The 25,148-nt window shown below is 41.1% G+C and overlaps 1 protein-coding gene across 5 annotated transcripts in view; it reads right to left on the reverse strand.

Moving 5' to 3' along the window:
- LOC132378320 (A disintegrin and metalloproteinase with thrombospondin motifs 16) overlaps positions 1-25,148 on the reverse strand; it is a 227,629-nt gene that overhangs the window by 19,151 nt on the left and 183,330 nt on the right. For all 5 annotated transcript variants that reach the window (XM_059945139.1, XM_059945138.1, XM_059945137.1 and 2 more), the window contains 2 exons: positions 24,022-24,160; positions 8,702-8,828 (listed from right to left, as the gene is read on the reverse strand). In XM_059945139.1, coding sequence (XP_059801122.1) covers positions 8,702-8,828; positions 24,022-24,160 — 266 coding nt within the window. The remainder of the gene's footprint in view (positions 1-8,701; positions 8,829-24,021; positions 24,161-25,148) is intronic.

Raw genomic sequence — 25,148 nt, forward strand, 5'->3', positions numbered from 1 at the left:
GGAAAGAAAAGTAGGAGCCAGGACAAAAGAGGGGGCCATGCCACTTCTCAGCTCTAGGAATGCTGCTCATTTTATCCCCTCGTATCAGCAGGAGGAAAGGAAATACGTGCTTGCTCTTCATTCTTCAGAAGGTTTACAGCCACATAATGAATTAGCCTTGCTGCACGGAGAGCTGCATACTACCCAGTCGCTGATATATAACACAGCGGTCAGCCAACCACGACACCAGGATTAAGCACAAGGTGTTAATGGTGATGGGAAATGTGGTGCCTCCCAGAACGCAAGGAATGTTGGACTGAACTCCTGGCTGAGCTGCTACCAGTGACTCTCTCGGCGTTGCTTTCTCAAAGTTTGAGCAATGTTGAGCAGTCTGCAATAAGTTCCAGGCAGTAGAAGGTCATTGGACTGAATTCGGTTCCCCCTGCACAACTCAAACCATCTGCTTCGATGCTTTCTGAAGTCAAATTTCTTCAGGATGTCAACGTTTGGAAATCAAAGATGGAGTATAACTAGCAACATTTATATTAAAATAATTCATTTGATTTCATTTAATTCATCCTTCCTAATTTGACTACCACTTGCATCTATCAACGTTGCTCTCCATAAACAGGCATTAGGAAGGATAAAGAGAAATTGGAAAAACTCATGTGGACACATCACTGAGTCAGTTGAATGATGCAGGTGCAAATTAGTTCTTGCGGACCCTGTTTTATTTGTTGTTTCAAATGGGTTCCGTTTTACTTCCAATCAGGGGAAGTTAAACTTGACAGGTCTTTGTAAAAACTGTAAAACTGAGGGTCATATTTCTCCGCAGGAACTTTATCAACAGCTGCATTGTACCAAACTGCTCCCTTGTGCACAGGAGCACCTGTCAAGCTGCGAGCCCAGTGCCAAACACAATCAGATCGCAACTAGTACCAAACGGAGCTATCACATTGAATTCCATGCATGTCCCAGTCTGATCAGCAGCACTGGTATTAAGGTGACTGAGAGAAGCCATACCAAAGTTAGCCGAGCTGATGTAATTCAAATATGGTTTTAATTAAAAGATCCCAATCAAAACATTACATTTTTGTTTCCTTTTCCAATGACGGTTGCCTGCTGCGGATTTCCAGGATTCCTCTTTCAATTCCCAACTCTTTATTGGTTTCAACAACAAGGCAATATGGAGCTCCGCTTTCCACATGCCTAAGTTGTTTTTTTTTCCCTGTCTCTCCGTCATTATACAGCACTGGCAAAAGGTGGCACAGTCGAACTCAAACGACTTTCAGTGCAGATCAAAGAGCCGTGATCTTTGGTGTTTATTAAATGCTTCTCAACGAGTTCTCCCAGCCCACATAGCTGGCCACTGTAATTTTGTACTAATTGTACTATTTGACAGCTTTTCACTGAGTTTTTCTGCCAGGTTTTTGAAAACTGGTTATTATAGTAAAAGTCAAAGAGACAAAATTCCTTTTTGCTACAGATTGAAAAGTCCAGATTTGGACCTGCTTATCATCCTCCCCCGTCAAAGGCTTCCAGAGGCGAGCCTAAAAGTTAAGTAATTGATTTTGAGTCTTGTGTAGTTTCAACACACAGTTTGATTCAGCTTGAGTAGAACTCCCCAGTTATCAATTCTATTCCTCTAGAATTAAACCTCAGTCTTGGCTTGGTTGTTCTATGGCCTTGCTAACCTTTCTTTTAATATGCAGTTTCATTCCAGACGAAAAGATAAAACAAGCTGTATGAAACAAGAAAACAAATCTGTATCTGACAGTACCAATCACAAGCATAAACATACGTTTGGATGAAGCCAGTTTGTTGATTTGAGGATGCCTTGCCCACTAACTGCATTCTGATCTCCCTCACTCCATGCATAGAAACCAGGACTCGACAGCTCATGTTCTCACTGTTATTTCTTTACTTTTTTATTACTACACAAATTGTCTTTTGCACATTGCTTGTTACTCTTTATTATGTACGGCTTTTCATAAATTCTATAGTATTTCTTTATTTTCCTGTGAATTCCTGCAAGTAAATGATTCTCAAGGTAGTATATGATGACATATACATAATTTGTTAAGTTTACTTTGAACTTTTGAACTTTGGAATTCCTGGTAGGGTTTAAATCTAATCCATTCGCCGTCCAATTCCCACTCTGGATGATTGAAAATGATGAAAGAATGCTTAATTGGCTCATCAGACGAAATGAGTTTATAGCAGATTGCAAAAGAGAGGAGAAAGTTTCTGCTGAAGCCGGAGCAAATGATTAGAAGAACAGGCAACATCTATAACATCTTTGTGGGGAAAAGACAAAATCTTTCCAAGCCTGGCTACATCTCCATTTTTGGGACATAACATTTACGGGAAAGAGAGGTTTGAGCCCTCCTCCTACCACAGTATGTGTGGAAAAATTTCTCCCAGACCGCTGTTGTATCACATGTTCTGAACCTACTAAAATGAATTTGAATAGGAAGTTTGTCTGCTAAGGTTTCATATACAAGCTTGCCTTTTTAAAAATCAGAACCATTCCTGTTTAATTTTCAGTGATCTGCGGTACTTCTGTTCTCTAAGATTTGGCACAAGTTCCTCCACTGATGAAGCAGTAACATCTCTTTTGCATTTGATGATATTTTCACCCGACTGCAGCAGAAGGCTCCTTTTTGACAATAGTGCTCCTATTGTGAGCCAGCTCAGTAGAGCTAGGATGCCTGTCCCAGCAAGGTGGATTTCCACGGGCTCTTCTTTGACAGTAGAACTCCTACTGGGAGACAGCTCTGTATAGACAGGAAGCTTGTTCCAACGAGGTGGATTTCCACGGGCTTCTTCCACGTCCACTTCTGGTGAAAACAGAAAACTCATAATTTCCTGGCTGGAGCTCATAGGTTTTAGCGTTCAGGCACGTTTTCACTGGGGAAAATAGATATTAGGAAGGATATCCCTCCATAGAGAGCATTATTGACATGAACTATCTGATTTCATATGGTTTAAAAAAAACACAAAATGCTTGGGGCAGAGAGAACTTAACAATGAATGAAAGAACGTGTTGAAAACATTGTACCCCCTATAGATGCTAATGTATATGAACATATGCATTATATGTGTATGATATATATGAGAGGCATGGTAGTGTAGCACTCAGTGCAACACTTCACAGCACCAGCAACCAGGGTTCACTTCCAGCCACTGTCCATGAGGAGTTTGTACATTCTCACTGTGATCCCAGGGGAGGCACCCAGCTCATCCTCAGGCGGTGTTGGCCGTCGACGCAACCAACGCATCTCAGTGTATGTTTCGGTATGCGTGCCAAATTACGGTTATCTAGTTACCAAGGCGTAGACGTTGGAAACGGAGAAACGAGCGATACCGCATTCTGCAGTTGGTTTCTTTAAGACCAGAGGTGTCATGCATTGAAGAGGACTGGAAGCCACTCCGTTTGTGGATTTTGTGACAACAGGATTTCATTCAAGGCTGAAAGTGGCTATGCGACATTGGGTATTAGGTAGTGTAGTTCATTGCCCAGAACACCACAGGTTGCTTGACTATTATGATAAATCTTAATGATGTAATTGGACACAGCAAGGTAGATAGAGTTGGCTACTAGCCATTTCCTCATGCAAGCCAGAGTGGCTGCTGACAGTTACTAAAAGTGGCCAAGAAATGCTATTCATATCAGCTGCTGGTACATTTTTAACTGTGTTTGCACTCTCGGAACTCGTGGATCTGCAGCACTTCAACACCCTGCGGCTTTTTGGAGCCCAGAGGATTTGGTTAGTCTAACAGTAATGTATCTTCAGAGTAATCTGACACATAAAGTGCATTAAATTTCCAATGCCTTACCCCCACACATCCACATACTTGGGCTGCTGCCATTATGCATCATTGAGAAGGTAGGCCATGAAAGCTAAATCACCATGAAAGCTAAAACACCACAAATCCCACTATTAAGAAGCAGCTTGTCAGAAAACATCTATCAGCTTTCGAAGAATTTGTTCAGCATTTGATTTTGGACGCTACAGGTGTAATTTTTTCAGCTCACTATTGACGTCTGGAGCAGTTCTACTATATTTTGTTTTATAAACGGAAGAGCTAAACAGCTCTGTCTTATCTTACTCCAGTAGACAAAGGGGGGCCACGGTAGCACAGTGGCGAGTGTGACTCTATTACAGCTCAGGACCTCAGAGTTGGCGCCTTCTGTAAGAGAGCTTGTACTCTATATTCTTCCTGTGTGTGCATGTTTTTTCTCCGGGTGCTCCAGTTTTCACCCACAGTCCAAAGATCTACTGTACAATAGTTCACCAGATCCACTTAATATCAGAGAAACGTATACAATGTACACCCTGAAATTCTTTTTCTTCACAGACATCCACAAAAAAAAAAGAGCGGCCCAAAGAATGAGTGATAGTTAAAACGTTTGAACCCCAAAGCCCCCCCTTACTCCCCCCCATGCACAAGCAGTAGCCAAAGCAACAGCCTTCCCCCACCCCACCCATTTCCGCAATAAGCCAAGCATGCTATAGCAAGGCCCCAGTAGAAGATTAATTGGTCATTGTAAATTGGCTGGTGGCTAGGCTACGGTTAAATAGGTGGGTTCCTAGGGAGTCTGGCTTGTTGGACTGGAAGGGCTGTTCCGTGCTATATTATCTTCAAATAAGTAATTAAAAAATAAGTGAAAAAGGGATCTTAAGAAGACCTGAAGGTGCAGGAAATATGAAATGAGTGAGAAGGTCAAGGATCAGAGGTAACAGCAGGTCAGGAAGCAAAGACAAGTGCAAAAGGACTTCTAAAAATAAAGCACAATAGGCAACTATTCAAATATCAATGAAACTCGGTGTTCAATAGTTTGCAGATTGTACAAAATAAAAGAATGGTGCTGGAGCAAATAAGTAAGGAACTAGAGGCAATGGGAACATATTTACTTGACAAAAAAGGTACAAGGCTGCTGAGTAATTTATACAATAAAAATGGAAACAAAGGATTGCAGTAACAGGTCCTATGCTGTGATAAATAATGAGAGTTAAAAAAATTATCGCCAACTAGTTAAAAATATAATAGATTGAGGCTGATCAAGCTAAAGGGAGCATGATACAATTCACATAACATTACATGGACATTGGAATGAAAATATGTAAATTAGGTGAAATAAAGGAAATAATAATAAACTGCTGGGAGATTTTAATTGTAACAAATAAAGTGGGAGGAAGGGCAAGTGAAAAGGGGCCAAGGAAAGGTTTAGTATCTGTAAAACTTCCTTTTCACCAACTCCACGAGAACTCCAACAAGTGAAAGAACTGCTGGATCTGGTTTGGAAAATAAATCAGAAGAGAGCATCCGTGAAATAGTGATCTCAAGATAATACTTTATATGACATTGAGAAAGATTCAAAGGAGTCAAAGGCCAATGTGATGAGTCAGTAGAAACAGATTTTAAAAGGATGAGATTATGTACCTATAGGATTGAAAAATTGACAGACTGACAAATAAACAGAAGTGGAGACATTTTAAGTAGTATTCAAGGGAATTCCGTAAAATCAGATAAATAAAGAAACATCGAAACTGATAAGAGAGTGCAAACATATTGGGAAAAGTTAAAAAAAAACAAAACATAAAATCAGTGCGAAATAATGAAAAACATAAATATAATTTTTTCTGCCAAAGCCATTGAAACAGAATAAAGTATCAGTAAAGGAATAGGGAATGTTTCAGTAGGGTTACAGATACGCAAGTAGCTCCATTGAAATAATGAAAAGATTTAAAAGCTACTTTAGTTAACCAAGGAGATTGGTGGAGGGGAAATATGCCAAGCAAAATTAAGACAGAAAAGGGGAGATAACTAAACACAGTAAAACAGAGTGGATAAAGCCTCTAGTACAGACAGATGTATCTATACACAAAACAGAAGGAATAGCAGAGATACTATGGCACTGAGATAAAAGTATTTGAAAGCATTAGTTTTGGAGAACTGGCAAGTGAGCTAGAACAAGACAGGGATGGATTTCTTTATATTAGTGGTGGGAAAGATGATTGAATCTTTATTCAAAAGACAAGATAAAAAATATTCTAAAATATTGAAAAAAATCTAATGGAAAGGTTATGCTTAACTCCCTTTATTGTAATCTTTGACGGAGGGCAGCAATGAAGAGATAATAGTGATGTAGTAAATCTGATCTACCTTTGGAATTTCAGAAAAGAAAATAGATCCTAATGCTGTTGATGTGGCAATGGTGAGGGAGACAGAAGATAGTTTGATCTCAATATATAGAGCAGATAAGAAATCATCTCCCAGAACAAAAGAGATTCTGCAGATGCTGGAAATCCAGGGTAACACATAAAAGATGATGGAGGAATGCAGCAGGTCAGGCAGCATCTATGGAGGGGAATAAACAGTTGAAGTTTCGGGCCGAGATTCTTCATCTCAATTGGAAATCAGATAACCACACACAGGAACATGTAATACTTGGAAAGGACGAAAAGTGGTGTTCTATGGGATTACTGTGTCTCATTATTTACATGATAGAGAGATTTACATATCCGGTCTCACGAATCAAAATATTGCAGATGACACCATATTGGGAGCGACAGTTCACTTGAAGGACTGTGTACTTGACGGACCACCTATAACGCTGAGATTAATTTTCCTGTGGGCATACTCAATAAATTCAATAACTATAATAGAATCAATGAAAAAAAACGCACCAACTGGGTGCACTTGCTATGATTTCCATGATGTGTAGAGCTTCAAGTTGTCCTTGGCGCCTGTGGTGAACTACATATACTCTGTCTGGACCCCCCCCGCTGACTGCTCCTGTGGCTCCTCCCACAGACCCCAGTATAAAGGCGATTGGAGGCACTGCTCCTCCCTCAGTCTCCAGGATGTTGTGTGGTGGTCGCTTGCTGCTTGTGCTTTCTTCCAGCCAATAAAAGCCTATCTTAACCCACGTCTCAGAGTTATTGATGGTGCATCAGCACCACAAGCTGGTGCAGGATTCATTCTCTGTAATAAGGCCTATCTTTACCTCACTTGTGCAGTTTAATCAGCTTCACTCCTCTGCATTGCCGTCTCCACAGTGAACCAACCAAGCAAACACTTGGTCTCCTGGGCCCTCCGTTCATGATCCCGCCTCACCAATATCATTCCCAGCCCATTCCCATCCCACTAATCGAACTCATGCCTTAACCGACCACCTTACTGCACTCTCACCCCGCGATGGCGCGGTAGTGCTGTGGTCAGCACAACGCTTTACAGTATCGGCGACCCGGGTTCAATTCCCGATGCTGCCTGTAAGGAGTTTGCATGATCTCTCTGTGACCGCATGGGTTTCCTCTCAGAGTCCGCTGGTAGGTTAATTGGTCATTGTAAATTGTCCTGCGATTAAGCTGGGGTTAAATTGGGGGGTTGCTGGGTGCTGCAGGCCTACTCTGCGCTGAAAATCAATGAATAAATAAATAAATAATATAGTCCAAGGATGTGCTGGGACCAGCCCACAAGTATCACCAACTCCTTAACACTAACCTTAACTGCACATCATTGGAAGGAAACCAGAGCACCCAGAGGAAATGCATGCGGGGGCAGACACACAAACATCGGTGATAATCTAACGCCTATCGGTGATCGTGGCAATGTAGAGCAACTGCACTAACTGCTATACTATTGTGCTGCCTGTGTATTTAAACTACAACTGGTTAACCTGATTATTAGCAATCCATACTTGAAGAAAGACAAATAATGCCCTTCAGCAAAGTACTGTATAAGAACGCGTGAAAATACAGAATCCCTTTCTTAAGTTAGTTACTCAAAGGACACAGATGATCTTCAGAGCTTCTTCTTTGCATTCCCATTATTTATTACGTGATCCATACTGCAGAGTGCCAACTCCCTGCTAAAAGACACTCAAATATATTTTGATATCACCTTTACATAGTTGGACATATATTCCACACTTGCATGATTATACACTATAACAATCATTTAGATGACTTTCCGTTTGCACTGGATCACTGGGAAAGCTGTGGAAGGAATTAAAGCAAGCAACCACAATACACGGACAGCACAGTAGCATAGAGGTTAGTGCAGTTGCATTACAGTGCCATGATCACCGACTAGGGTTCGATTCCCACCTCTGTCTGTAAAGAGTTTCAATGTTCTCCATGTGATTGTGTGGGTTTGTCTGCTTAATGTGATTAGTGATGATAATATGATTAATGGATTCTGATAGAACTTCCTTTCCCACTAACGAATGTTCCAATCACTAATGTTACTTTTTATCTGTAATTGCACCTGCAATAATGCATAATCACCCAAGTTCAGGCAGTTTCTGTAAATTGGAACACTTGCATATTACAATTTCCACTCTTTTCAAAAAGCGGGCTAATGGTGCTTTATAAAATGATCTGTTATGTAAAAGGAGACGTCAAGAATAAGTAATATTCAGCGGTACTTCCCAAACGTAAATAAGTTTGCATATTTAATCATATCACAGCCAAGTTTAATGCTATCCATTTTCACCATCAAACTTAATTACAGACAGTGAAAAAAGATTTTCAGAATGTATATTGCAAACATTTCTCTGATATTAAATGGAACTATTGAAGATCAATATACATATGCCAATGCATCAGTAACTAGCCAAGGACAAGTTCTAGGAACTGACAGCCAGTTTAAAAAACGAATTAATGTATAAATCAATTTGCATTTTCAGTAAATGCATCACTGTAATGCTTACCTTGCAGGACAAGCCTGTGGGTTACAGGAAGTCACTCCAGTCGTGGGCCGAGTCTTTGAATTGCAGAAAGAAAGGTTTACCTGGGCACGAAGATCACGGTAACATGCCACCCTTGTTGTCATCTGACCTAGAAAACAGAAGCACCCTTTCACTGATCTTGTTAACGTAAATTGCAAAGTGTTTCAAAGTTCACAATACTTTTTAATAACTCTCTGGTACAGTCAAAATACAGGATGTCTGTATCCAATGAAAGTTGCTGCTGTGTAGACGCAATGACAGAACAAAGAATATTATTGCATTGAAGTATACAACACAATCCCAGGTTATTGCTGAGACAGGCACCATGAGAAGCAATTAGTCAGAAGGATTTCTGTTCAGCATATTAAATGGTGAAGTATGAAAGTTCAGTCTTTGAGGTCCAATTTCAAGTCACATTCAAAGCAAACTGAGCCAAACAATTTTGTTCATTATGTAAAATAAGTTAACGGAAAAAGAAAATAGTAAAAACAATCAGATTCAGTATGGATCTCATAAAATGCCAGCTTTGGTGTGGGTTTTCTGTGCAACTGTTGAAGTTCTCCACTTGTTCCTGTAAGTTTTTCTACCTACCCCTTGTTGCAAACTACTTTATTCCACTCTCCCAGGATAAAGATGTGTGAGGGATGGATGACATTTGGACCATTATACTGCCAGACACTGTCTCAGATGTAAATTCCACAGTCATCTCATCATCTAACTGCACGCTCCAGAAACGTAACCCATCACCATCCATCCCAGTGCCCAAATCAGACCATTTGTCAGTTCAATTTCCCATTTAAGAAAAGCTCTGCTCCCATCTCCAACCCATCCCTCCCCGATTCTCTCCACTACACACCAACAACCTCTAACCAACCCATGTGTATGATATACCTTCAGAGAGACAATAGTGCTGTGGGGTGAGAGGTGGTGGAGAAGAAGAGGATGCACAATGCAAAATCCCCACTATTCAATCAAAAATAAAACCAAATCATCCATCCACACATATCCACTTGTCACACGATACCTCTATCTCCAAATCTTACTCTTTTATACAGTAATTAGATGTGTTAACTTGCAGCATTGTAATTCTCTAAACATTCAAATATTATCACATCGCACTGAACCTGCGGATGAACAAAAAAAGCTAAATCTGAAACGAAAGGGAGAAAAAAGAAAGGGGAAGGGGGAGAAAGGGGTGAAAGGGGGGTACAGGGAGGGAAGGAAGGAAGCAAGGAACTAACCCTAACCACAAATCTTTGGAATGTGGGAGGGAACTGGAGCACCCAGAGGAAATCCACGTGGTCACGGGAAAAAAGTACAAACGTTGATACATACTCCTTACAGGAAATGGTGGGTATTGAATCCCAAATTGGTGACAGCTGTTGCTGTAAAGAGATTGTGCTACCACCTGCACTGCCGTCCCATCCCAACTTTCTTTGGGTCGAACACCGGTTAACCTTCAATTGACTTGCTCATCTCTCACTGCAAAAAGTGTGAGATAAAAGATTGGAAAGAGAATGATTTAGTAGTCTTTACAAAGAGAATGATTTGCTAGTAGTTCTGTGCACCCACAGTATTGCACCATGCTGTGGTAAAACTACAGGAGTTCGATATTTAAAGAACAAAGTTACATTAATTATCAAATTGAATACTATGAAACGTCAAGCATCTATTTGGTAATTCACCGTGATCAGAATGCTAATTGGTGATATTATCGCTGACATTTTCTAATGAATACATCCATTGTGTCAATAACATAGCTAGTGTATTGCTCATTTTTGCAAAATATTCAGGATGACATGAATATTTTTTATTAAAGGGCACTATCGCATGCAGTAATAAATTATGATTTATATTTACCCATATCAACATTGGCAATTAAAAAGTCAATTGTACCTGAAGATATGTTACAACGATTCTCTGTGCAGAAGAGTAATATATTAGCAAGGAAAGAAGATTGTTTAACAGACAGAGGAAGAGTCAGATTAAGACCATAAAACATCAGAGCAGAATTAAGTCAGTTGGCCCATCAAGTCTGCTCTGCCATTTTATCATGGTGGATTTATTATCCCCCCCAAACCCCACTTTTTTTGCCTTCTCCCCTTAACCTTGATGCCCTTATTAATCAAGGATCTATCAACCCCGGCTTTAAATATACCAAATGACTCGGCCTCCATAGCCATCTGATTCACCACTCCCAGGCTAAAGAAATTCATCTTCATCTCTGTTCTCAAGGGATGCCCTTTTATTCTGAGGCTGTGCCCTCTGGTCCTAGACTCCCATGCTATAGGAAACATCTTTTCCATATCCACTATATCTAAGCCTTTCAATATTTGATAGGTTTCAATGAAATCCACCCCCGCCCTCAGGAACTAGATTAGAAAAACAGAAATTAATTCAAATGTTATTAATTTATTTAATAAAGGCTACTTGACAATTACTGTAGCAAAATTTTTACATTTAGCTTTAGAAATTGTTGCAATCTTTACTGTGTAATGGTACATCAAAATGGACTTTATGAATTATTGAACGGCAAAGGCTTTATAAGAAGGATTGCTTATTCCTGTTCCTACTTGTAGTGTTTTAAGTTTCTGTGAGAAAAATAAAACCCATAGTCCTAGTATTAATCTTTTCACAAAATCTAAGCAACATAAATCGTATGGTCTGATAACATTACAGCTTGTATCTCAAATAGATTATACCAAAAATGCAATTGCTTAATTAATACTACACCAAGAGGTATTTTGGATATTATGCAGGACATATAAATGAAACATTGTGCAATAAGCTAATCCACAGAAAGTACCGACACTAATTTTTGAATATGCCTATTTTATCTTACTATAAGCATCTTATTATAAAACTACAAATTGTATTCAGCTAATGCAGAAAATAACTGTTCTGGCAGCATCTGAGAAGAAAGAAACGGAGTTAATGATTCTTTCTTCACAGAATTGATGAGCGTTCATTACCCTGAAACCCTAACTCTGCTTCTCTTTCCACAGTTGCTGCCTGCCTATTTCCTGCATTCTTTGTTTTTATTTCAGATTTCTAGCATCTGCAGCATTGTATGGTTATAAATTATATTCACATATATTGTATAACAGAAAGCAAAATAGAGAAGAGGGTAATCTAATCAATACTAGGCGGTGGTTACGTGGAGGAATAAGGAGAATTAATGGGTATCTGAAAATGCCGCAAATAAGCACTTTAAGTTCTAGATCAGGCAGATTAATTTAAATCAATTCTGAAAGTGTATTGTTCTGTTTCCAGCAGGTATCACGATAGAACTTGAGGACAATTACAAACTGGCCAGCAGAAACTTGGTTAAAATTGATTTCAAACTGAATCAAAAATGAGTCATTTGGAGTTTTTGTAGTTCAATTTTACATGTTGGATATAGTAGTCCTGGTGAAATTGGGACTGCTTATCTACATTTCTAAACTGTCTTTCAAAATTTATTGAAACCATTAAAATTTAATGTAAATGGACTTTGTGTATTCCATCTCTTTCCTGGTTAATATATGCAACTTGACACTGAATATTAAACTTAAAACACCCATTTAAATTAATACAGATTAAACTTCAATCTTTTTAGGGCTGCGTATTGAAGTGATTTTTTGCACGAGTGCTTTTGATTATACTTTTACTTTCAGGGCAACAGTCTAGAGACTCAACCTTATGCAGACTCTTTCCAGTTGCATTGGATAGAAGGCATCACTTCACAGTGGCGTAGAGTTTAGCACGATGCTATTACAGCTAGGGGCATTAGAGTTCGGAGTTCAATTCCGGCATCCTCTGTAAGAAGCCAGTATGTCCTCCCTGTGGAATGCATGGGCTTTTCCTGGAAGATGAATTCCTGGTAGGTGAGTTGGTCATTGTAAATTTTTCCGTGATTAGGTTAGGGTTAATTGGATTTGTTGAGGGTTGCTGGACCTACTCTGCACTGCGTCGCTAAATTAATTGATCCCAAACATCTCACCTCCATCTGATCCCGATCATCTCACCTCCATCTGATCCCAATCATCCCACCTCCATCTGATCCCAATCATTCTACCTCGATCTGATCCCAATCATCCCACCTCCATCTGATCCCAATCATTCTACCTCGATCTGATCCCAATCATCTCACCTCCATCTAATCCCAATCATCTCACCTCACCCCACCTCTCTGATCCCAATCACCCCACCTCTATCTGATCCCAATCACCCCACCTCTATCTGATCCCAATCACCCCACCTCTATCTGATCCCAATCATCCCACCTCTATCTGATCCCAATCATCCCACCTCCATCTGATCCCAATCATCTCACCTCCATCTGATCCCAAACATCTCACTTCCATCTGATCACCTCGATCTGATCCCAATCATCCCACCTCTATCTGATCCCAATCATCCCCAACTCCATTTGATCCCAATCATCCCAACTCCATCTGATCCTAATCATCTCACCTCCATCTGATCCCAATCATCTCACCTCCATCTGATCCCAATCATCCCACCTCCATCTGATCCCAATCATCTCACCTCCATCTGATCCCAATCATCCCAACTCCATCTGATCCCAATCATCTCACCTCCATCTGATCCCAATCATCTCACCTCCATCTGATCCCAATCATTCTACCTCGATCTGATCCCAATCGTCCCACCTCCATCTGATCCCAATCATCCCACCTCCATCTGATCCCAAACATCCCAACTCCATCTGATCACAATCATTCTGCCTCCATCTGATCCCAATCACCCCACCTCGATCTGATCCCAATCATCCCACCTCTATCTGATCCCAATCATCTCACCTCACCCCACCTCTATCTGATCCCAATCATCTCACCTCACCCCACCTCCATCTGATCCCAAACATCCCAACTCCATCTGATCACAATCATTCTGCCTCCATCTGATCCCAATCACCCCACCTCGATCTGATCCCAATCATCCCACCTCTATCTGATCCCAATCATCCCCAACTCCATTTGATCCCAATCATCCCCTCCATCTGATCCTAATCATCTCACCTCCATCTGATCCCAATCATCTCACCTCCATCTGATCCCAATCATCCCACCTCCATCTGATCCCAATCATCTCACCTCCATCTGATCCCAATCATCCCAACTCCATCTGATCCTAATCATCTCACCTCCATCTGATCCCAATCATCTCACCTCCATCTGATCCCAATCATCCCACCTCCATCTGATCCCAATCATCTCACCTCCATCTGATCCCAATCATCCCAACTCCATCTGATCCCAATCATCTCACCTCCATCTGATCCCAATCATCTCACCTCCATCTGATCCCAATCATCCCACCTCCATCTGATCCCAATCATCCCACCTCCATCTGATCCCAATCATCTCACCTCCATCTGATCCCAATCATTCTACCTCGATCTGATCCCAATCATCCCACCTCCATCTGATCCCAATCATCTCACCTCCATCTGATCCCAATCATCCCACCTCCATCTGATCCCAATCATCCCACCTCCATCTGATCCCAATCATCTCATCTCCATCTGATCCCAATCATCCCACTTCTCCTCACCTCCATCTGATCCCAATCATCCCACTTCTCCTCACCTCCATCTGATCCCAATCATTCCACCTCCATCTGATCTCCCAAGAAACCTGCAAGGGATCCTTTTTAAGTACTGCAGGTGGAGGGCTAGCTCTTGCTGATCAGGCTTCGTTTACTCTGCCTGGCTTACACTGTTGCTTACAGTATATGAACTATTTTTATAGAAAAGGTCATTGTGGCTATTGTTGATACCTTAACATGAATGTCGACATAGAATAAAATGTCTTAATGAATGAGACAAATTGAGATAGCTTTTACCCAGCTTGTTCCTTCAGTGCTTGAATCTGATAAAAGATGCACATTATTGTGTATCTTCTTTGCACATCATATAGACTGCTTATAAGGTGCACTGGACAGACACCCAGGTGCTTTTGAAGAAATCTGTGGGAGCTCTAAGGGGACTTCATGTGGTAGCCACTGACGACTAAACTGGGTCATTGTATGAGCCAAACAAATATGGAAAAATAAATCAAATACTGGATGTGATTAGAGCCTAAAGGATTGGTTTGAAACACGGCCAAATAATACATATACAGTAGCTTTTAGGAGTCTGCTAACTTGGTAACACAACAATCGCTGCATTAATGTGCAGAGCTTAACCTGCACCTTTGGAGCAACAAAACAGTCAAGATCTATCACCTTCTTAACATAAGAAAGTCTGCCTATGTTGGAAATCCAAAGAAACACACACAAAATGCTGGAGGAACTCAACAGGTCAGGCAACATTCTGGGAAATGAAAATGTAGTTCTTGGGCTGGGACCCTTCTTCAGGACTGAGAAGGAAGGGGGAAAATGCCAGAATAAAATTTGGTTGGGTGAAGGGAAGGAGGCTAGCTGGACGGTGAAGGGTGAAGCTCGGTGGGTGGGAAAGGTCATGAGATGGAGAAGAAGGTATCTGATAGACAAGGAGAGTAGATCACTGGAGAAAGGGAAGGGAGAGAGGATCCAGGGGGAAGAAATAGGCAGGAGAGGAGAGGTTAAGGTCAGAGGGGGAATAGAGGAAGAGGAAGGGGTGGGGTAGATTTTTCCACCGGTAGGAGAAATTGACATTCATGCCATCAGGCTGGAGACTACCCAGATGGAATACAAGGTGCAGCTTCTCCATCTGAGGGTGGCTTCATCTTGGAACAAGAGGAGGCCGAGGACCAACATGCCGGAAAGGGAATGAGAATGGGACTTAAAACGCTTGGCCACCAGGAAATCCCACTCGTGGCGGTTGGTGCTTTCTGTTTAATACCAGCCGGAATGAACTACAGAAGAAATCTGGTCAAAATCTGGAAAACGTCCTTGAAGTGAATGGGACAATATATATCACTCTTAAGTAATCTTCACTCCAAAACAAGGAAGGATTATCGTTTGAACTTTCTCCTTCTAGTCATTTTGTAGTGCGGCCAGCTCAGCTTGTCTCATTTCTGATCCCTATCTCGCTACCTTTATTTCTATTTTATGTGTATTATCCTGTAATTCCTCCTCAAATGTCTTATGTCCCTTCTCCTTGACGTTTTACCCTTCACTGGATGAAAGTCTGGTTAACCATGGCAGGAAGTTGCAATATTTGATGAATATTTTTTTCTGAACCTAATGTTCATGTGGTAAGCTTGAAGTTGTAACCCATTAAATTTCAGACTGGTGATTTCAAGTAGTGAATGGGTAAGTCAGAGTCCATTTGAAGCATGGTGGATGAAGTGAGCTGCCATGAATGCCACGAACAATACACAAACACAGAGCTCCTTATGTTTTCATTCTTTGTAGTTTTGAGTAGGTGGGTATACTGAAGGTATCAGAATACGTTCCGGCTGATCAGAATGATCTTTCCCTTCTGATCTCTCTCATTTTCTGAAAGGATCCCGTTACCCCCCCTTTTTGTAATCAGAATAGACAATAGACAGTAGGTGCAGGAGTAGGCCATTTGGCCCTTCTAGCCAGCACCGCCATTCACTGTGATCATGGCTGATCAAACACAATCAGTACCCCGTTCCTACCCTCTCCCCGTATCCCTTGACCCTGCTATCTATAAGAACTCTATCTAACTCTCTCTTGAATGCATCCAGAGACTTGGCCTCCACTGCCATTTGGGGCAGAGCATTCCACATATCCACCACTCTCTGGGTGAAAAAGTTTTTCCGCATCTCTGTTCTAAATGGCCTACCCCTTATTCTTAAACTGTGGCCTCTAGTTCTGGACTCACCCATCAGCGGGAACATGCTTCCTGCCTTAATAATCCCTTAATAATCTTATATGTTTCAATCAGATCCCCTCTCATCCTTCTAAATTCCAGTGTATACAAGCCCAGTCGCTCCAATCTTTCAACATATGACAGTCCTGCCTTTCCGGGAATTAACCTCGTGAACCTATGCTGCACTCCCTCAATAGCAAGAATGTCCTTCCTCAAATTTGGAGACCAAAACTGCACACAATACTCCAGGTGGGGTCTCACCAGGGCCCTGTACAGCTGCAGAAGGACCTCTTTAATCCTATACTCAATTCCTCTTGTTATAAAGGCCAGCATGCCATTAGCTTTCTTCACTGCCTGCTGTATCTGCATGCTTGCTTTCATTGACTGATGTACAAGAACACCTAGATCTCTTTGTACTTCCCGTCTTCCTAACTTGACTCCATTTAGATAGTAATCTGCCTTCCTGTTCTTGCTACCAAAGTGGATAACCTCACAGTTATCCACATTAAACTGCATCTGCCATACATTTGCCCACTCACCCAACCTGTCCAAGTCACCATGCATTCTCATAACATCCTCCTGACATTTCACACTGCCACCCAGCTTTGTGTCATCGTCAAATTTGCTAATGTTACTTTTAATCCCTTCATCTAAATCATTAATGTATATTGTAAACAGCTGTGGTCCCAGCACCGAACCTTGCGGTACCCCATTGGTCACAGCCTGCCATTCCGAAAGGGACCCGTTAATTGCTACTCTTTGTTTCCTGTCAGACAGCCAATTTTCAATCCATGTCAGTACTCTGCCCCCAATACCATGTGCCCTAATTTTGCCCACTAATCTCCTCTGTGGGACTTTATCAAAAGCTTTCTGGAAGTCCAGGTACACTACATCCACTGGCTCTCCCTTGTCCATTTTCATAGTTACATCCTCAAAAAGCTCCAGAAGATTAGTCAAGCATGTTGAGTCAAGAATCTGAGTCAAGAGACAAGAATTAGTCAAGAATCTGTTGAGGAACTGAGGAACACCACAAGCACAAACACGTTGGCACATGTGCAAACGTACAAACAGGTTTTGCCGCTTGGAAAACAGAATGATCAGGTAATTATGTCACAGTTCTGCATTAAGATCATGTTATTTGCACTATTTCTTGCTCTGGCTTAACCATGATCCAGGTTTCATAATCGCAGCAGAGAAGCCAAAATAACACTCAAAGCCGAGAAATGAAACAGAAAAATGCTGAAAAATCAGAACCACAATCAGGCTTAATATCAACAGCATATATCATGGAATTTACTGTTTTGTGGCAGCAGTACAATGCAATACATTATACAAAAACTATAAATTACACTAAGAAATGTATATGAAATCAAATTAAGTAAGTAGTGTATAAGAGAACAAAGAAAGAAAAATTCTCAGCAGGTCAGGCAGCATCTATGGAGAGAGAGAGAGAGAGTTAATGTTTTGGGTCCATGACCCCTCTTCACAATGACCTGCTGCGCTTTTCTAGCATTTTCTGTTCATGTTTAAGTTCTAGATCTGGAAATTACTTTGATTTAGGGAAACCAGCAGGTCCATCTAATGGTACTTGATTAGCTTGAGTCCTTGCTTTCTGTAGCTAAGCACTTTTTAACCTGGCTTGACAATATGAACTGTTCTCACAGTTCACACAGCAGCAATACCCCGAAACACTAGAGATTCTGCAGACACTGGAAGTCCCAGGTAATACCCGCAGGTCGCTGGAGGAACTCAGCAGGTCAGGCAACAACTATGGAGAGGAATAAAGAGTAGACATTTCAGGCCAAAACCCTTCATCAGGATTTTGTGTGTGTTACTATGGTAATACCCTGTTATTTTCTCTTTTCAAGCCGAAGAGCACAGGTCCAACACCATTAAAGACAGTGCAGAACATATTTGTGCTTGTCTGAGCAGCTCACTGGGGAAAGATTTTCCCACTTTCATCATTCCTCCAGCATAACGTGTCACAAAGCTCATCTACCCTTCTTCGAAGACACAATGAACATTACCCAAATCGAAGTAGAAAGATGCATTAGCAAAGTCATTTATTCTCGAAAGTAAGTATTAGTTCTCTAGCTGCTCCCCACAGATCCACTTATTATGTCTATTACAATCATTCTGTTCACTTACATCTAAATTCTCTGACTTTATTCTGCATTGTTTTTGTTTTACTTCATTCTCCCTCAATGCACTCTGTCAGGGATTGATCTGTAATGCACAGTATGCAAGACAAGCTTTTCACTGCGTGTGACATTAATGAACCAACTGCAATTCCGCCATGAGCACTCCACAAAGATGCTACAGGTCTCCAGTGATTTACAGTCTTGCCACAAAGCTAATGGCATGCCCAACCCCTTTAAGTAAAACAAATTGCTCCATGCACCCCTGGATAAGAAAAAACAAGACATGATGAGGCCACTTTCAGGTTGGAGGGGCAACATCTCATATTCTGTCTGGGTAACATCCAGCCTAATGGCTTGAACCTCAGTTTCTCACGTTTCTGTTAATTCTCCCCCACCGCCCTGCTCCTGTTCTCTTTTCCCATTCCACACTCTGGTTCCTGTCTCACACCTTCTCCTCATAAGAGAACACGTCACTCTGGTGCCCAACCTCCTTCCCTTTTCCCATGTTGCACTGTCTACTCCTACCAGATTCCTTCTTCTACGTAAATCTTCCATCTATCACCTTCTAGCTCCTTACCTCATCCTCTTCCTCCACCCACCCACCCACCTTTCACCTCACCTGGTTCCACCTATCACCGGACAGCTTGTATTTCTTCCCCTCCCACCAGCTTGTGATCTGGCTCCTTCCCCCTGATAAAGGGTCTCAGCCCAAAATTTTGACTATTTCTCTCCACTGAGTTCCTCTGCCATTTTGTGTGTGTTGCAGAATCTCTTGTGTTCATGTGTGATTGTGCTCAAAGCTCCTTCCACAGCAATTCTTTTCTTTGTGCCAGGCTGGGAAGTGTGGACAGGTAGGAACAGGCAGTGCTTCTCCTCCTTATTTCTTCTGGGAGTTGTCTGAGGAAGGCTCGCACGGTGTGTTGTGCCTGCTTTGGATTTCAGCTCAGCAGGAAATAAGGTCTAGTGTGTAATCATCATATTGGTTTATTTCAAGAGGTGGAGAGTGATGAGGTTCGTACTGTGGTCACTCTCCATCAGGCTGCACAGCACTGCCTATCAAAAGGAGAATGCTTTATAGTGTGAAGTAAATTGATGTCCTAATCTGTCATGGCTGGAGTAAAGTTTTACAACCTCATTTATTAAGCAAAGCTTTATCCTTTCTCCAATTCCTAGAAAATAAAACACTAAACGTAATCCTTTCCTTCCTCTACATCCATAAATTTCTGCAGAACCGTCCACGTTAAACCTAACTTCTTTATGAGACCACAGATGCCAACAGCTGTTTTACATCATAAAATATGTAAAACGTGAAACGTTCCAGAAAAATCAATTAAAACCATCGCAGGTACATTTCAAAGGCTGACTACCATCTACTGTTTACTCTGCTAATCTCTGTTTCCCTTGAGAATAAATTTCTACCTTTGGAATTATTGTGCACTAGTCCTGCAAAATAATAACTCTTTTATGGATAACAAGTTATTTACAATATGTTCAAATGCCCTACTTAGTTACAAAACATTAACAAAGAATGAAATGTTTAGAGACTGCTTTTAAATTTTAATTTTTCTTCATCCAAAGCATAAAAAGTCTTCAATGCGTACAGATCAAAATGATGCCAACACAGTGTGTTTTTAGTTGCATATCTTTCTCAAAGTTGAAAATAAATTTATTATCAAAGTACGTACTGTATATGCCACCATATACCACCCTGAGATTCATTCTCTTGCAGACATTCACAGTAGAACAAAGAAATATAATAGAATCAATCAAAACACAAAGCCTAACAAACAACCAATGTGCAAAAGACAAGCTCAGCAAATACCAAAAAAAATCATAAATAAGTAAATGAATAATATTGATAGCATGATTGGTAGAGTCCTTGGAAGTGAGTCCATAGGTTGTGGTGTCAGTTCAGTGTTGAGGAAAGTGGTTTAGTAGCCTGGTTACCTGTTACAGAACCTGGTGTTGTGGAACCTAAGACTGCTGTTGTGACAGCTCTCCTGCACGGTTGTAAAAGGACTTACTTTCTGGCAGATAAACAACAGCAGAGGTGAGTTTCATCTTTCAGATTGTACTTTGTCGTTGAAACTCAGCCCTGGATTCAAATTACTTGAAGAGGCTCAGAAATCGTATGGATTCCCCCACTGGCAAGTTTCATATAACTTGGAATAAGATAGTCTGCACTAGACCTAACTTTAAGTTAGAAATTCTTCTAAACCCTGTAGTATGTTTAATGGTCCGAGGCAATTGGATTAAAGGAGGACACAAACAGCAGAAATTAATAGTAAAAGATAGTTTAGAAATTTCCGTGCACCCTAACGAGAGCACTGGTGAGGGAAGGGAGGGGGTTAGGTTGGAGTTGAAATACAAAAATAGCAGGAGTCCTGGGGATTTGGAGATAGAGTCTCAAATAGATGGACAGATAGATAGATACTTTATTGATCTCAAAGGAAATTACAGTGTTATAGTAGCATTACAAGTGCACAAATATACAAATATAAAAATATTAGAAGAAAAGTGAGAAGAATAAACAATAAGTTACCTCAAACAGTCTAACTTCCCTGGCTATAAGTTGACTCATTATAGAGCCTAATGGCCGAGGGTAAGATTGACTATAGGAATCTGGGTCTTGGTCAGACTGCGAGATGGGAGAGGGGTATATTGGTGGAACTTAAGGATGCGACTGCAATCTAGAGCTGTATTTGAAGGAATTGCAATCAGGTTCAAGGACAGCTTCCATCCTGTTAAGACTGCCAAATGGACTTTTCGTATGATAATATGGACTCTTGGCCTTGTAACCAACCTGTTGTGATCTTACTCTATTTATCTGCACTGTGCTTTCTCGGTAGCGTTTACACGCTCTTCTGCAAATGCCGTTGTTTTACCTTGTTTCATGTCAGTGTACTGAGATGATTTGATCTCTATGAACAGTATGCAAGACATGCTTTACGTTGTGTTTTAGTGAATGTGACAATAATAAACCAATGTCAATACAGACCGCATGCAGGCAAATGTGGATTTAAGACCAACATCGTCCTCATCAAACATCATTTGGTGAATGGACTTGCCCCATGCTGTACTGCTCTGAGTTCTGTGGACTCATTGCCCCTGAGTGTCCTGACCATGGAGGGTTCTGGAACATCACGTATGATTTTCCCAGTAGTTTCCGAAAGGATTGCTGCATGAGGAATCATGCAATGTGATGCATACACTCCATCGGATATCTCAGAAAAGGTATAGTTATCTTGGAAAATAATCCAATAATGATTGTTGATATTGTTTACTTTACAGTAGGAGACTTGGTATGCCTCCAAAGACTCTTGCAAATTTCTACAGCGGTATACAACTTCAGAGACGTCCATTTGGAATGGAGATGAGGAAGAATTTCTTTAGCCAGAGAGTGGTGAATCTGTGGAATTCGTTGCCAAAAGGTGGCTGTGGAGCCTAAGCCTTTGGGTATATTGAGGTTGGTAGATTCTTGGTTGGTCAGGGGATGAAGGGATACTGGGAGAAGGCAGGAGATTGGGGTTGAGAGAGAAATGGATCAGCCATGATGAAATGGCAGAGCAGACTTGATGGGTCACATGGCCTAATTTTGCTCTTGTACCTTATGGTCTTATTGTACAGTGGAGTGCATTTTAACTGGTATGGAGGTGCCACTGCATAGTATCGGAAAAGTCTGCAGAGGGCTGTAAACTCAGCCAGCTCCATCATGGGCACTAGCCTCCCTACCATCAAGGACATCTTCAAAAGGTGATGCCTCAAGAAGCCAGCTTCTATCATTAAGGATCCTCACCATACAGGGCATTCCCTCTTCTCATTATTACCATCAGGGAGTAGGTACAGAAGCCTGAAGACAAGCACTCAATGTTTTAGAAACAGCTTCTTCCCTTCCACCATCAGACTTCTGAATGGTCCATAAATCCATGAACAATATCACTATTTTGCTCTCCATTTACACTACTTATTTATTTTTTAAATACTTCTTATTGTGACTTAGCAATACTTCATGTATTGCACTGTACTGCTGTTGCAATCAACAGATTACACGGCCCGTATCATTGACGAGAGAACTAATTCTGAATCAGTAGCTGCACTGAACACTGAAGAGAACTGCATGAAGGGATGTAATGTCCTGTCTTATGTACACTTGTGACAGGCACTCAGAGTCCTCCACTTCTCCAAATCTGAAGTTGCACTTCTAAGAGGCAAGGAGTGAATGCCATCTGACCCACAAGGAATGCATCGGAAACAACTGAAAGAAACAGTTAAAACCAGCTAAGCATATAGCCTGTCCACCTGATAAAATTGTGGCTTTATAAGGCATTGGTCAGACCACACTTGGAGCATTGTGAACAGTTTTTGGCCCCTTACCTAAGAAGGGATGTGCCAGCGTTGGAAAGGGTTCAGAGGAGTTTCACGAAATTCTGGGAATGAAAGGGTTAATGAACGAGGAGTATTTGATTGCTCTGGGCCTGTACTCACTGGAGTTTAGATGATGAGTGAGGCGGGATCTCAATGAAACCTATTGAATAATGAAAGGCCTAGGCAGAGTGGAAGTAGAGTGGATGAATCTAGGATGAGAAGGCACAGCCTCAGAGTACAACAATGTTCTTTTAGAACAGAAATGAGGAGAAATTTCTTTAGCTTCAGGGTGGCGAATCTGCTGAATTGCCACAGACGGCTGTGGAGGCCAGTCATTAGGTATATCTACAGCAGAGGTTGATTAGTAAGGGCATCAAAGGCTACAGGGAGAAGGCAGGAGGATGGGGTTGAGAGGGGCAACAAACCAGCCACGATAGGCTGAATGGCTGAATTCTGTTTCTATGTCTTATTCATCTGAAAGACCATAAGCAGATGGCAGTCTTTGTAGTTTAATCAGTTCCAGACACATTGACAAATTAGAACTGTTATCCAGAACCAGGGGAACACGGCAGCACAGTGTCAGACTGTTCAGTCCACGTGCTCTGTTTGGATATTTATCCTCCGCTCTACTCTGCTCCTCATTCCAGTTTCTCTCGCCCCATCAGCATATCCTTCTAAAAGCAGCGAAATACAGGAAAAAATGTGCTCATTTCTAAGGAAAGGAAGCAGTAGATGAAACACCCAAGGTAATGAAGGGAAATTTGAAGGATATTGTTAAATAAGCCGAAACATGTGTCCATTGTTCTTAGGACTACCTACGTATACAAAGTAATCCCACCCTGTTTATTCAGCCTTTTTCCTCTGAGTGGGCGCAGCCATAAAGCCCACATTCTAAAAGGAATAGAATAATAAAGGATCCTATCAACAGGAAGGTTCACAAGTTACATCTTCCACTAATTGGTGATAGGAAAGATCCACTTAAGATTTTGAAAACTCAGATGTTACCAAAATTTAAAAGGAAACGTTACCTCCTCCACAAGAGGCAGAGCATTCAGAGCGAACAATAGCCCACGTGTAATTGTGTTTCGGAGCTGCCTTATTCTCGGTCTCTGATTTCGGCAAGGCAAATTCCCATCCGATCCCTGGATTTTTTCCCTGTAGTAGTATCTGTGAAAACAAATGTTTGGAAAATACTTTTAGTACCTCATTTTCCACTTTGTTAAAAAGTAATAATGCAACAGAAAATATCTTAAATTAACTCTTAACAGTTTGAGAAACTTTTTTTTCCCCATTCATAAATATTTGCTGCTTGCCTGAGAGCAGTAGGCAGCAAACCATCCACACTACACATTTATTGGAATGCAACATGTCACAGTAATGCAATATCCCACACGGTGTATTTAAATTCAGCTTTAAAAACTGTAAATAATTTCACAGGAATTAAAAAGCAAATGATAATGTATGTTTAAGATTCTATCATGGATAAAGCAGAGGCTGACTAGCAGGAGGTAAAGAGTGGGAATAAAGGGAGCCTTTTCTCACTGGTTGCTGGTGACTAGTGGCGTTTCAAAGGGGTGTGTTTTGGGACCAATTCTTTTTACGTTATATATCAATGATTTGGATGATTGAATTGATGGCTTTGTTGCAAAGTTTGTAGATGATATGAAGGTAGGTGGAGGGGCAGGTGCTTTTGAGGAAGTAGGGAGGCTACAGAAGGGCAAAGAAATGGCAGATGGAATACAGTGTTGGCAAGTGTATGGTCATGCTCTTTGATCGCAGAAATGAAAGGGTTGACCATTTTCTAAGTTGAGAGAAAATACACAAAAATGAGGCACAAGAAGACTTGGGAGTCCTTGTGCAGGATTCTCTAAAGATTAATTTACAGGTTCAGTCCCTGGTGAGAAAGGCAAATGCAATGTTAGCATTCATTTCAAGAGGACTAGAATATAAAAGCAATGACGCAATGTTGAGACTTTATAAAGCACCAGTGAGGCCTCACTTGTATTGTGAGCAGTTTTGGGTCCCTTAACTCAGAAAGGATGTGCTGAAGCAGGAGAGCGTTCATGAAAATGACTCCAAGATTTTAATGGCTTCTCATATGAAGAGTGTCTGACGGCCTGTATTTACTGGAATTCAGAAGAACAAAGGGTGACTT

The sequence above is a fragment of the Hypanus sabinus genome, chromosome 20, assembly GCF_030144855.1.
Source record: "Hypanus sabinus isolate sHypSab1 chromosome 20, sHypSab1.hap1, whole genome shotgun sequence".
Lineage (NCBI taxonomy): Eukaryota > Metazoa > Chordata > Chondrichthyes > Myliobatiformes > Dasyatidae > Hypanus > Hypanus sabinus.